The 12,855-nt window shown below is 38.4% G+C and overlaps 1 protein-coding gene across 2 annotated transcripts; it reads right to left on the reverse strand.

The window, feature by feature from the left end:
* Window positions 1-597: 597 nt before the first annotated feature.
* Ccnl1 (cyclin L1) lies at window positions 598-12,824 on the reverse strand. 2 transcript variants are annotated; one of them, XM_055596810.1, is made up of 11 exons: window positions 12,418-12,810; window positions 12,152-12,226; window positions 11,524-11,633; window positions 6,017-6,137; window positions 5,011-5,075; window positions 3,210-3,309; window positions 2,975-3,079; window positions 2,742-2,883; window positions 2,426-2,537; window positions 2,227-2,325; window positions 598-1,386 (listed from the first exon to the last, which is right to left on the reverse strand). In XM_055596810.1, exons 1-11 carry the CDS (start codon window positions 12,703-12,705, stop codon window positions 1,038-1,040), a joined length of 1,566 nt encoding a protein of 521 aa, XP_055452785.1. In that variant the 5' UTR covers window positions 12,706-12,810; the 3' UTR covers window positions 598-1,037. The 2 variants fall into 2 exon arrangements, with proteins under 2 accessions (XP_055452785.1, XP_055452786.1); XM_055596811.1 differs by lacking the exons at window positions 598-1,386; window positions 2,227-2,325; window positions 2,426-2,537; ... (1 more) ...; window positions 2,975-3,079; window positions 3,210-3,309 and adding an exon at window positions 3,316-4,755 and having other exon boundaries at window positions 12,418-12,824.
* Window positions 12,825-12,855: the final 31 nt, after the last annotated feature.

The following is a 12,855-nucleotide window of genomic DNA, read 5'->3' on the forward strand; positions in this document are numbered from 1 at the left end:
AGTCTCAGGCCAGCAAGAGCTACAGTTTTAAAGTTATGTAGAGCCTGGTGAGTTGGCTCAGGGCGAAAGGTGCTCACCATGTGGTGGTGACTGGAGCCCACAGGAAAACTGTACAAGGTGGCCTGACATCTTTGACGCACACAATACACTTTTGGCGTGTGAGCATAACCCAATCTAAGTAGCACACCAGAACCCTCCTTGGTGAATGCATGTCCTATAGTAACTTCATACCCACTGTGAATGAGCTGTTTCTTTGTAACCAATTGATGACCTCATTCTTGAGTATGATACTAAGTAAAACATTTAAAACTTCCATAGCTGGGTCTTACTTAGCATTATGCTGTAATTTTGGTTTGTTCCACTATTAAGTTCACATTACAAACAGTTAAGGTTAATTTAAAACTCTGATACATTAAGCTCAAATCAGGTTCTCCCTTTCAGCGGTTAACAGTAGCAGGCCACTATTTGCTTTTCCTGTATACACAAACTGTTACACAATGTAGGCTAAGACACTTTATCCCAAACCTGTCAAACCAGTGCAGCCACCCACCATTAAAATCTTGCTTCTTAGACATTTAAATGAGGTATCTGAAGCAGTTTAGAAAAAAAGATTTGTATTTTATTTCCTTGTAAAAATCTTTACACATGCAGACAAACCAGTGTTAAGAAAGTATTCACCATCATTTAAACAAATAACCACTTAAATAGAACAATGTCTGCAAGTTTTATCTGTATAAAAATAAGATACATTTTTACAGAATTTACGCTCCAGTTCTTATAGCAATAAACAATACACAACTATAATAAAGTACAATTGAACCTGACCATGGTTTTCAATTAGATACTGCTAGGGCATTTTAATGTGCAAAAAACCTTAACATAGATCTTTTCCAAAGAAAATGTCCTCAGTGTTTCTAGAGACCTAGACAATCTTAATAAAGCAATTCCTAATCAGTTTGCATTTTGTTTTGATGAGTCCATATATCACACTGCACACAGGCAACACCAGGAACCAACGCAGTGTCAAAGAAAGGAAGTCAGCGCCTATGCCTGCCATGTCCTGAGCGACTGCTACCGTGGTGCTTGCCTTTATGGGACCTCTCAAAGGAGCGAGATCTTTCACGCCTGTCTCTGTGATGTCCCCTTTCATGCCTGTGTTTCTTGGTAACGTCTGAGTGATCCCGAGACTTGCTCTGAGACCGAGACCGAGATTTTTTCCTTTTATGACCATGTCTATTTGAGCTTTTTAAATCTTCTCTGGTATGTTTGGCCTTAAGGTGAGGAGAACCATGATTATGATGTCTTCGAGGGCTTTCACTGTGACTGCGAGACCTGCTTCTTGATCTTGAGCTGTATGTTCCAGATCGACTTCGCCTATTATTGTAACTTAGACAATAAAAATTTCAAGTTTAGGTTCAGTGTCTACCGGCAATACAATAGATCACTCTTGTTCATGAACAAGTTTAAACAATCAGCTATGACCAATGACCTGAGCTGACCGTGTTTCTCATCCTCAACTAAAGTTTTATGTTAGAATATTCTATGCCTATACCCCAGAGATGTGGATCCCCAATGTGTTCTAGAACTGTGTGCTAGAGCATCTCCCACATGCTCAAAGTGCAACTGAAGCAGCACAAGAAACCTGCAATCCCATTACGAAGCTGACTAGAAGAGTCCTAGGCTTTATAATAAAGCACTAGTAAAACATTCAATTTCTCACAAAACGGATTTAAAGAATAATTACACATTATAGATTTATTATGTACATGGCATTTTCTAGACATTTCAAAAATGGAAGGGGGAGCCAGAATGAGTAATATGCCATTTAGGCACAAAACTAGGGTCAATGAGATGGCTCAGCAGGTAAAGGTGCCTGTCACAAAGACCAAAGACTGGAGCTTGATCTAGGAGCCACATAGCGTAAGTAACGAGTAAACTGACTTTTTTAAAAATAAATTTTCCTAACTTTTGTACATAACCACACTTATGCATGTTTACACACACACACACACACACACACACACACACACACACACACGCAACTAAATCACCACACATATTTGAAGTGTATCCCTAAAAGTCTTTTTTCTCTTTATGTTAAAAGCCTAAGCCTGAAGGAAAACCTGCTTTAAAAAAATAAATGCTTATTCCTAACTATGAAGAAAGCCCACATTAACCTTTAAAGGTCTTACGCCTGTATACCAGACAGGATGACCCATTACTTACTGTCTTCTGGGGGTGTGTGATCTAGAGCGTGACCTGGTTCTTGACCTTGATCGACTAGCACTTCTGCTGTTCCTGCTTCTCTTGCTGTCCTTTCTTACACTTAAAAAAAAAAAAAAAAATGCAGGCAATATTTGTTAATTGTTTTAAGAAATGCAAAGTCCTAACAATGATTACTCACTGTTGCCTTCTGGACACTCACCCATTATAAGGGCTCTTTGAGGCCTGTTGCCTATCCTCGGGTTCTTTTTTGACTGTCTTCACATTAATGGAGACTGGTGACTTCTCTTCAGCTTTTACTTCTCTTGGTGATGCTTTTAACGGAAAAGGACAGGATTTAGCTGAGAAAACATTTCCAACACAACCCCATAATACTATGCTTCTATCCCTTAAGGGGATTTGTCAAAACAAAAACAAAAAACAATTTCTTGTTTCTAGGCAACTGACCGACAGCAAAGCTTTCTAACAAGGACAAACATCCAGTGTTCATACTTCATTCAATCGAGAACGCATCTTACAAGGTTTAGAGGCTGGAGAAAATCCGCCAAGGGTTGAAAGGGCTGGGGTTCCATCAGGATTCAATCCCTTAGCTTTCAGCTTTGCTTCCTGTAAGGCTACTTTTCTTTTTTCTACTTCTTTTTCCAGCAATTCATAGTTAGGCTATTGGATGAAAAATTAAGTTAGTATTCCCTTTTGTAGCAATGAGATTCTTGAAAAAGGCATCAAAACCAACCTGAGTAACTGAAATTACCTTTTTCCTGGTATAAAGTCTAAGTGTCTCTATGCAGATTTCCTGAATCTCCTCTTCTGTGGTACCAAAAAGAAGGAACCAATGGGGCCGAGTTGGCAATGGAATCTAACCAATAAAAAAATAAATACATATAAAATATATAAAAACATATAAAGGTTCAAAGTATGATTTCCTCAGAAGTAACAAAAACTCTTAGAATTTACCATGTAAAACACTGCAAACTACACACAGTTACCTGAAGTGCTCTAGCTGCAAGGTAGATGCAAGCACATGCTATAGTCTCTGGTTGGAAGCGAACAAAAACATTGGTTCGAAGACTGTCGTTCATGTAATTCCTGAAAAACATTTCAGCTATAAGCTTAGCCCATACACAAACCAATTCTTTTGAAGTACATATAAAATTGGAGACTCAATCTACTTTATTCTTTTTTCTTCTCCTTATATTCACATTTTAAAATTGTACCATTTAACAGCTTCTAACCCTTCCTCACAGCACTCTTAAGTCATTTCATATTATCCGTAAGATCTTATCCCCAAGTCTTATCTGTTAACATAGTTATAAAGAAGCAATGTTTTGTAAGTCAATTCTGACATGAGTTTCAGAATTCACTACTCCCAACAATACTTCAAGCCTTAGTTACTGACCATCTCTCCTTTATCCATAATGAAAAGCAGTGTCAATCAAGTTCTTTAAAAAATCCAAAATACCATGAACAGGGGTAAAAAGGCATTTTTAGTTAAGAACCCACCAAGTTACTCTTAAAGTTAAAAAAAAAAAAAAAAAAAAAACTTCAAAAAAACCTAGGCAGAGAAGTGAGTAATAAACACATATCATAATGGCCATGTTTACATACCTTTTTGCAATTAAGTATAAATAAAAGCAATGACCTAAGTTCAATTAAATAAACTTCTAAAATTTCTACTGAACCTTCCCCATCATATCCCTTAACTAAAAATCTTTACAATACGCTGAAAAGACTGAGTTGGAAATTAAATGGACTATTTCTAGAAAATCCTTATGCTTGTTAAAAACTACTGTATTTCTGCACAGAACACATTAAAAACTCATGCATTTTACAAAGCAATGTGGCTTTCTCTTCTAATGTTAACCAGTATCTACTGAATCCAAGAGAAGCATGGCAGTCATAAAAAAGACATGTTTCTGGTAGAGTCCAGAATTACTTAATACTTATTTATCAGCAGTTGTATGAATCATTTATAGCTAATCTACAATTTCCTTTTTAACCCTTCTGTATCTCAAAAGTCCAAGTTCAAAAATATTTAACTGACATTAATGTCTTTTTAAAATTACCTGCTTCTTACATCACTGCCTGCAATATCTCAACAGCCTGAGTAACCTAAAATGGTACCAGGCATCCACCTAAAGCTCTAAGCATAAGGTAGCCTCCTTTGGTATAATCGATGCTATACATACTGTAAGTAGAAGTTTAACTGAACCAAATTGAAGAAAAAAAAAAAAAAACAATTCATAATGGCTGGACAACAATCTATCAAAAATGAAATATTCATTTTGATAGTTACAGTATACATTAAATACATAGGCATGATGCATAGTTACTTCTAGAAGCAAATATACAAATCCTTTTGACACCCCGACAGAACTAGAAGATGCTGCCAGATGGATATGGACCACTTCAGTGAATCTCGGATGAGAGCTTGCACTGGATTGGCTGGAGAGCAGGCTAGCCAATCAGGCCATCCTGAGGTCATGGGCTGAAGTGCAGAGGGCAGAGTTCTATGACTTACCATCATGGACTACCCTTTAATTAAAGAGTAGAAAAAAGAACAAAGTTAAATTGAGTTCTCCACTAAAAGTAATTACTCAAGCCAAGAAAACAGGAAGCAGAAATAAGCATTATTTACCTTTTGGTTAAAAAACAACATAAAAAAACAACAACAACACAAAATTCCCCAAAACAAACTTATTTCATTATTTTGGAAAGAGAAAAATGAAACTTACTTTATTTCTGCTTCTGTTTTCCTGACTAAAGAAGAAATGTAAAAAAGGAACTTACCAGGCAGTTTGAACCAGGGTTTGGTTACGTTCACATTCTAAGACTTGTAAATACATTACAATGATCTGAGGGCAAGGGAGAAAAAAAACAAAACAAAAACATTCAGCATACTGGTGGTTCCCTCACAGCAGAGTTCAATGAATAAAGCAAATCAAAGTGTTAGTTTTAGTTCTTATAAAATTGCGAATACAGACCACCTAAAATATAGCTGAGATTCACTGTTGGTTATTACATTACTCAAATCTGTAAAATGTGCTTATAAAAGTGGTGATTAATAACTCAGTTTTTTAATTTCCCCGGGCATTCACCAAAAAAGGCAGACTTTATAAGTGAACAATGGCCACATCAGTTTCTAGAACACTAAGTAATTTCTGCAGTAAAGCTTAGCATGCTGAAGTTTCTTAAATAAAAGCTATACATGACAACTCAATGACAGAATGCTTGTCTTACATTTGATTCCCAGAAAGACACACAAAAAGATGTAACTACTTCAGTTCATGCCAACTTTCTGTACCTACACCATCATTTCTTTTCTAACTTTTAAGAAACCAGCCAGTGTCATGTCATCTAGTTAACAGCAGAGCCAGTTGTCTCAGACAGTCCCAATTCTTGCAACTACTGCTTAGAAGGTAATATGAAAGCCAAGAGGAAAAGCTTTTATTAATGGTTTACAGTAAAAAGCTACTATTTTCAACACTTTAAATGTGCCAGGTCCATTGATATGTCCAATTCATTCCCTGCATGAATTCCACATGAGCTTGTTAGATTGGAAAAACTAAAACTTAACCACAATAGTACTCCTGATCTCTCTCTCTCTCTCTCTCTCTCTCACACACACACACACACACACACACACACACACAAAGCCTGTTTTGAGTTCCATTTTATTCACAAATAACATCAAAAGAAAGCTTTTGAAAATTCAGGTTAACTCTCCACTCAATTCAAAACTTTTAAGAAAGGCCCTAATACTTACGAATTGTAATTTCTCCAGTCTATAACTCACCTTATGGGGATGCTTGACATGAACACAAAATCCCAACTCCTTTAGCACCCTTCTTTCTGCTTTGATAACTTGATTTTTGGTGTTAATGTAGTTCTGATCAAGGATCAGGGGGCTTGGAGTCCTATAGTTTGTAAGAAATAAAATCAAAACTGTTTTGCACATCCAAATATTTTTATTTGTGGCATCTCCATTTTCCCTTCCAACCAACTATTGGCAACAGAAACCAGCTTTTTAAACTCCTGCTAACAAGTTAAAGCATTAATCTTATGCTGTCCAAGTTATGCTAACTATATCCAACTACACAAAACTCCTAAAAACTATTAACACAACTTTAAAAAATAAGCAAACAAACAAAACACACATGTCCTCAGATCTGTGACTTTCTCAAGACACTTTAGTGATAAACATTACTGGCACAAACCTCAGCCTTCCAGAAATTTCCCAGTGAGAAGAACTAATGAAGTCCTGCAAAGTGAAAGTTCTAATATGAACTAAGGATGATGATGATAATAATAATAATAATAATAATAATAATAATAATAATAATAATAATAATAATAAACCCTTTGATAAATTTATAGTAAAAAAAAAAGCTAAGAAAACAAACAAAAAAAGGCAGTTAATATGAACTCTCTTTTTTGACAGTGGGTTAAAAATGAATATTCTAAGACTGTCTACTTAATTAGCACCCCCCACGCCTGGAAAAAAAAACAAATACAAGTTAGTTCAATTGCCAAATGAAACAATTCTTTAAAAATCAGGCTTAAGGTGAATTAGGTAACTTGGTCAATGTAGTTTCTACGAGAATATTGTAGGCCAACAGAAAGGGGCCTGTGAGGATGTCCCTAGAATTGTTTTTCATACTGGGAGAAGGGACACCTAACCACTCATATAAAATGCTTTCATGTTTCACTTTTGAAAATTTAAAGGCTTGCTATTGAGCTCACCCCCTTAAACTAGTCATGTTAGAAGCAAGCACAAGGATCTGATTTTTCTGGCCAGTCAATGTCACCTATGAAATTTGCTGTTTTTGATACATTGTGTCTAACAAGCAGCAAAATGTACAGTAACTATATTGGCAGAGTAATACTGAAATGCTTTTTCAAATACTTAATTCATTTCAACCAAGTTGCCAAGTCACCACCCGAATACATCAATGTACAAAGTTAAAAAACAACAACAAAAAAACGTAGCTTCAACAAATATCTTCTAAAAATACACTTGAGAGTGATAAAATAATGTGTAATGTTGAGGCTCATACTCATAATCCCAGCACTTTGCAGGGGTGGAGGCAGAGGGACTTGGAGATAAAGAACATTCTACACCGTAACATGCGAACTGAGGCGAACCTGAGTTAACACAAGACTGAAAAAAAAAATATCTGAAATGACATACATTAACTACTTCCCTGGCAGCAGGCTAGTAGAGTAAAAACAATTTTATATTAACCTTATTTTCACTTAAAGGCAAAATCCAGTTACTGTTATTCTGTAACTTTGTCTTAACTTTAACAGCTGGCAGAAGTAACATGACAAACAGTAACAAAGTAACAAAGAACTTCCTTAAATTCAAGTTGTACTACAGCTTCGAAAAGTGTGAGAAAATAAGGCAGTGAAATGGGCGAATGGCCTGTTTTGAATCAGTTTTATCAGGACAATAGCTACAAAGTACACTTTAGGGGAAAAAAGTAAAATTTAACTCACACGGGAGCAACCAACGTAAGTATGTACGTATTAAAACATACTCCAAAAATGCCAAGAATTTATGATTTTTTCAGGTTTTACATGCAGGGTAAGAAAATTTTGGAGGCAATCCCACTATAGACTAACTAGAAGGTCCTCCTTCAGCTGGCATTAGGAGTCAACTAGGCTCCAGTGTTTTATCTGTACAGTTTAGCTTCTGAAAGCCAGATAGCAAACAGCACCATTAAGAATCCCTATACAATAGTTCGGAAAAGCCAAGTTGTGCCACTTGTCTTCCGTGTTAGCATCTTATTAAAACTGCTTAATGGAGTCATTTTTAAATGATAGTAAAATGTGCAATCAAACAGCTGAACTCTAGTTTCAACTGTGGCTACCAACTGGTACCGAATTCAAGGATTCATCACTGATTCTGCCTAAACAAGTATCTTAGATTTACTACTCTGCCATAAGCACATGCACCTCACCATCAGTATCCCAAAGAACCTGTAAAGGCGTAAGTTCAGGAGTATAGTAGTTGAGTACAAGAACCATAAAGTACTGAACATCCTGAACTACCATACAGTGAGACCCTGAACTGATCCAAAACTCTCAATGACTTGAGAACAGGCCAAGGAAACAAACCCACTCACCACCTTACTACAACACAACCATCTAAGTTCTTGTTCAGTCTTCACTATTAGCTTTGTAAACACATAATCCCATCTTAATTTTGTTCAGTATTTATTTTACTTCGTAAATCAAAGTAAACTCAATTAATACAAAACTAACTACCTTAACAGAAGCATTTTATACCATGATGAAACACAGGAAAATGTCTCTGTAAATTAGTAAGATTCTGAAAAAGCATTTAAGCAAAAGCTTTTTATAGCAACAAAGTTATCAATTAGAAATATCTTTATCAACAAGTAAAGTTGAATCAAGGCTTCAATGAGGATTTCCTCCCAATCAGGTAAACCTTCTCCATCAACACAAAGTTAGCACTTAACAGCAAGGGAGAAAATCCTATCTATTCAGAGCAATCTTTACCTCTGAAGGTTCTTTTAATTAGCAGACTTTGCTCTATAACTTATCTGAAAACATTTCAATTTTTAGGAAATCTCAATCTATGATTATTAGAAGTTTATGATAGCTGCTTTCTGCAGTATGACTGGAACAGCATATCAATTATGAAAACTTACAACCAGGAGATGTTGAACTATGGTGAGTCTCATGTGTTACAAGGACTCTATGAAAGTAATTGAAGAAACAATATAAACCAGATGGCTAATATACACGGAGACAAGATTGCTACCAAACAAAAATTTCTGATGTTTATTTTAAAGTAAAACAGAAACATCATTTCAATGTCAACAAACTGAAGCAATCTCAGAACCACAGAAATAGAGTAGATGGTTAGATAAAATGTCAATACCAACCTGACCCTTCCAATTCTTATTTTTATACACTGAAAATAGCATCAACAGTCACTAATAAAAGTAGTTAAATCTTTTGAAAGTTTATCTTCTTGTAATACAAACCTTAAAAGATACAAACACAGACTTCTTTAAAGACCCTTAACGTACAGGGAGTATTTCATATAAACCACAAATTTTATCTGTAAACTATGTACATGAATAGCTTTTCCTTTCCTTTAAACAACTATTCTAAAGAATTGTAAAAATATAAAAAACTATTGGGGACAGGTCAAATATCTCAAATTGAGGACTGATAGTACTTACTGTACTATCTATATGTAGCCATGACTAAAAACTTTAAGGCTACATGAATATGCCCCCTGTAATTTTCAAGTCCATACATTAACCTAGTTAGTTCACACAAACTGAAGAATTCAAGACAAACTATTCAGAATATAACATTTATAAATACTTTCCAACCATACCCTATGCAAAAAAAAAACCCATCTAAGTTATAGTCTCAATAACTTGGACAGCAAAGACAAAAGCTTATAACAAGAAACAGGAGTTTTTTGTTTTTTTCTAAATGGTTCACCAGTGGCCAACCTGTTAGTCCCCGATTCCAGTGACCTATTCTCAGAACACTGGCTTCTCCTTGGGGATTTTCGATACTTCACTCACTGTTGCCATGACGACAGCTTCATCTCTATGTACCACTCCACATCACCCAGGCTTTGGTAAATGTAGCTGGTCGCTGTATAGTCGGTTGCAAGGGAAAAAAGAGTTGAAGTTAATAACATATACAAGTTACATGTCTGAGTAAACTTGTAATATGCATAGAAACACTTATATCCTGCTTTTAAGGGGGGGGCACTTCCATGCAATTAACTTAAGAATTTTATGCTATAATCAAAGTTGTAACATTGAAACAAAATCAGTTTTTCTTTAATGATGACCAAAAATAAAATTACATCCAACACAAGTCAGTCAGATTGGATTATTTTAAATTCTGCAGTTCTATAGTTAGGATGGTCCTATTCTGACACCTAGGAAAGGTAGGTCCCATAGGAAAATGCCAAAAGATTGTCTTGTGATTATAGTTGGCTCAACAACTCATACACTACTAGAAAATGTCCTTTTAAAGAAAAGTCCTCTAACTAACGACAAGAATTCTGCATTTTATCAGTGTTTCATTTAAAAACACTCTGGGGGGGGGGAAGCCATGTTTCTAAAATACAAACATAAGCTCGGAAGACCAGTTTGAAATTTCCCCATTTCTTGACTTTTTTCACAAAGAACTAAGTGTCTTCAAACAAAGGGCATTATATCTGGGGACACAATGAGAAAAGATGAGGCTGAATAGTATGAAGAAAAAAATGCTATAAAGAAGTTGGGCCAGTAATTTTGACTATGCTACACATTTTGAACTCACAATTTGCTTATCTGGCTAACTCCACTACCACCAACTGATAAGACTCCACAATAAAGACTACCTCTGCATGTCACTCATTTGGACTAAGCAACACCCAGCTCCCAAAACAACTTATCTTTTCACAGCTAACTTCCTTTCCAACTCACAATTCTTCAGAAACTAATCTACAACATGAACATCCATCAGTGTGTCCTAGAATCAACTGTAGAACAGGTAGTCCTGTAACAAACTTTGGTACTGCCATAGATGAACACATAGGCCCACATAAAGTTACCAGGTTATCACTACACCTCAAAGATACAGTTTCAGACTCTGGATTTTCTTACAAGATCAAATAAAGAGCCCTCTCTGAATGCAACTCAATCATTTGAGAATTATTTTTCTAACCCACTCATTGAGAGTGTATCTGACCAAAACAGAATACCTGTTCAATCCCTTTGACTTCAAACTTCAAACTTTCCTCCAGTCCTTTCAGATCCGGTATTATGCGATATAGCGAAGTTCAATGTTGAGAAGTACTCTAACAAAAGCCAACCTCAATTGATGAAGAAAACTGGGACTCCAAGCAGAAAAACAACCTAACACGGAACTATGCCACAATATTAACTTGAACTACAGAGCTTTCGTGTCCAGCCTTCAGTTTTCAAAGAGGGGAGGGGAAAAGTAACTTACAGAATACACTCCCACTTGAGCCAACCGTACTCCCTTTCTTGTTTAGTCTTAAGCCAAGGGACTGGCTTCACAGCACTGCTAGGATTGTCCACAAACGCAACTGCCTCTACAAACTTTAGATAGCTGGTTAATTGAGAGTTTTTTAAAAGTTTAAGTTTCAATGTTCCTATGTGAATTTCAACACCTAATGTCAGTTTTCTTTTGCTTCCACACTGACTTGAGAGGGGGAAAAAGATGTTTTGACTTGATGATTGGTGCACAGTACAGCAGTAGCAAGAGGTACTACGTTCAATAGGCCAATCTTACCTTTTTCCTCTTAACTGGCGAAGGTGGTGGAATACATTAATCACATCTCTTATTCTTCTTGGTGCTTCTTCAATTTTTGATGCAAGATTAATACAGGCCATGGCTACAATCTGAAAGAACCCAGGAGAGGACAAAAAATTAGAATATAAGCTTGAAACAACCCTGCCCGAAGTCTAACAAACTTATTCTTTTTGAGACAGGGTTTCTCTGTGTAGCCCTGGCTGACTTGGAACTCGATCTGTGTTAAGTCAGCGACCGGACACCTTAAAGGCGTGCATAACCAATTTACTCTAGAATATAATCAGAGCCGACATTTTTAGGGCAAGGGTTTGACCCGCTGTTAAGTTTTATTGCTCAACTGCTTCTAACTTTGGGCCAGAATCAAGCTAATTCTCACACGAGTTGGGCAGCGGCCTGAAAATGTAGTTCTTGGTAACAGAGCACGTGGGCCCGGATCCATTTTCTAGTTCTCGAAACATGTTGTTCTAAGGGCCCCATTTCCTTGTGGGTGGGAACTGGGTACAAAGGCCTAAGCTAACCACTCCCTTTCTGGAAAAGCTGGTTACTACCCCTTCCTTCCCGCTTCCGGATGAAGAAATCCCTTCTCGCCCGCCTCCGCCGCGCTCACCTCGAAACTGTGTTTGACGAAAGACTTGGAGTAGAAAAAACGATGAAACAACACCTGCCCCGTTGCCATCGCCACCTGCAGACAAGAGAAGAGAACGGAAGCGCCGGGGTCAGGCGGGCCCGCACCAGGCGCCGCCGCCATTTTGTGCGGCCGCTCGCTTCCCTTCCCCCTCCCCGCCCCCCCGGCCCGGCCCGCCCGAGCTCCCGCCGCCGCCGCCCAGCGTCGGCTCCCGAGCGGCGGGGCCGCCGGCCAACCGCGACCCTCACCTGCGGCAGCCGGAGGAGGATGCCGGCGGCCTGGATGAGCTCGCAGCCCAGGATGCGCAGGTCCGTCTCGCTGGGCAGGTCGAGGCCGTCCTGCATGGACGGGGTAGGCGAGAGCCTCTCCTCCGGAATCAGCGAGTGGTCGATGGTGAGCGACACCTCCGAGTACAGGCGGTCGCCGATCAGGATCCCCCCGGTCGTGGTCGTCGTCGTGGTCGTCGTGCCCGAGCTGGAGCCGCCCGCGCTCGGGGCGGCGGCGGCGGCCGAGGTCGGGTGAGGCCCGGACGCCATAGTTCCAGCGAGCTACACGCACGCCCGACGCGGCCGGAACCCAAAGCGAGACTAACCAGCGTCCTCGGCGCGACGGATATTCCCGTGACCGCCGGCTTCCAGGCCGCGGCGCGCAGCGTGCGCTTCCGCCCTGACGTCACCGCGCCGCGC

Source organism: Psammomys obesus, unplaced genomic scaffold (genome assembly GCF_907164565.1).
Source record: "Psammomys obesus unplaced genomic scaffold, mPsaObe1.curated_primary_1811, whole genome shotgun sequence".
In the NCBI taxonomy this organism is placed as follows: domain Eukaryota; kingdom Metazoa; phylum Chordata; class Mammalia; order Rodentia; family Muridae; genus Psammomys; species Psammomys obesus.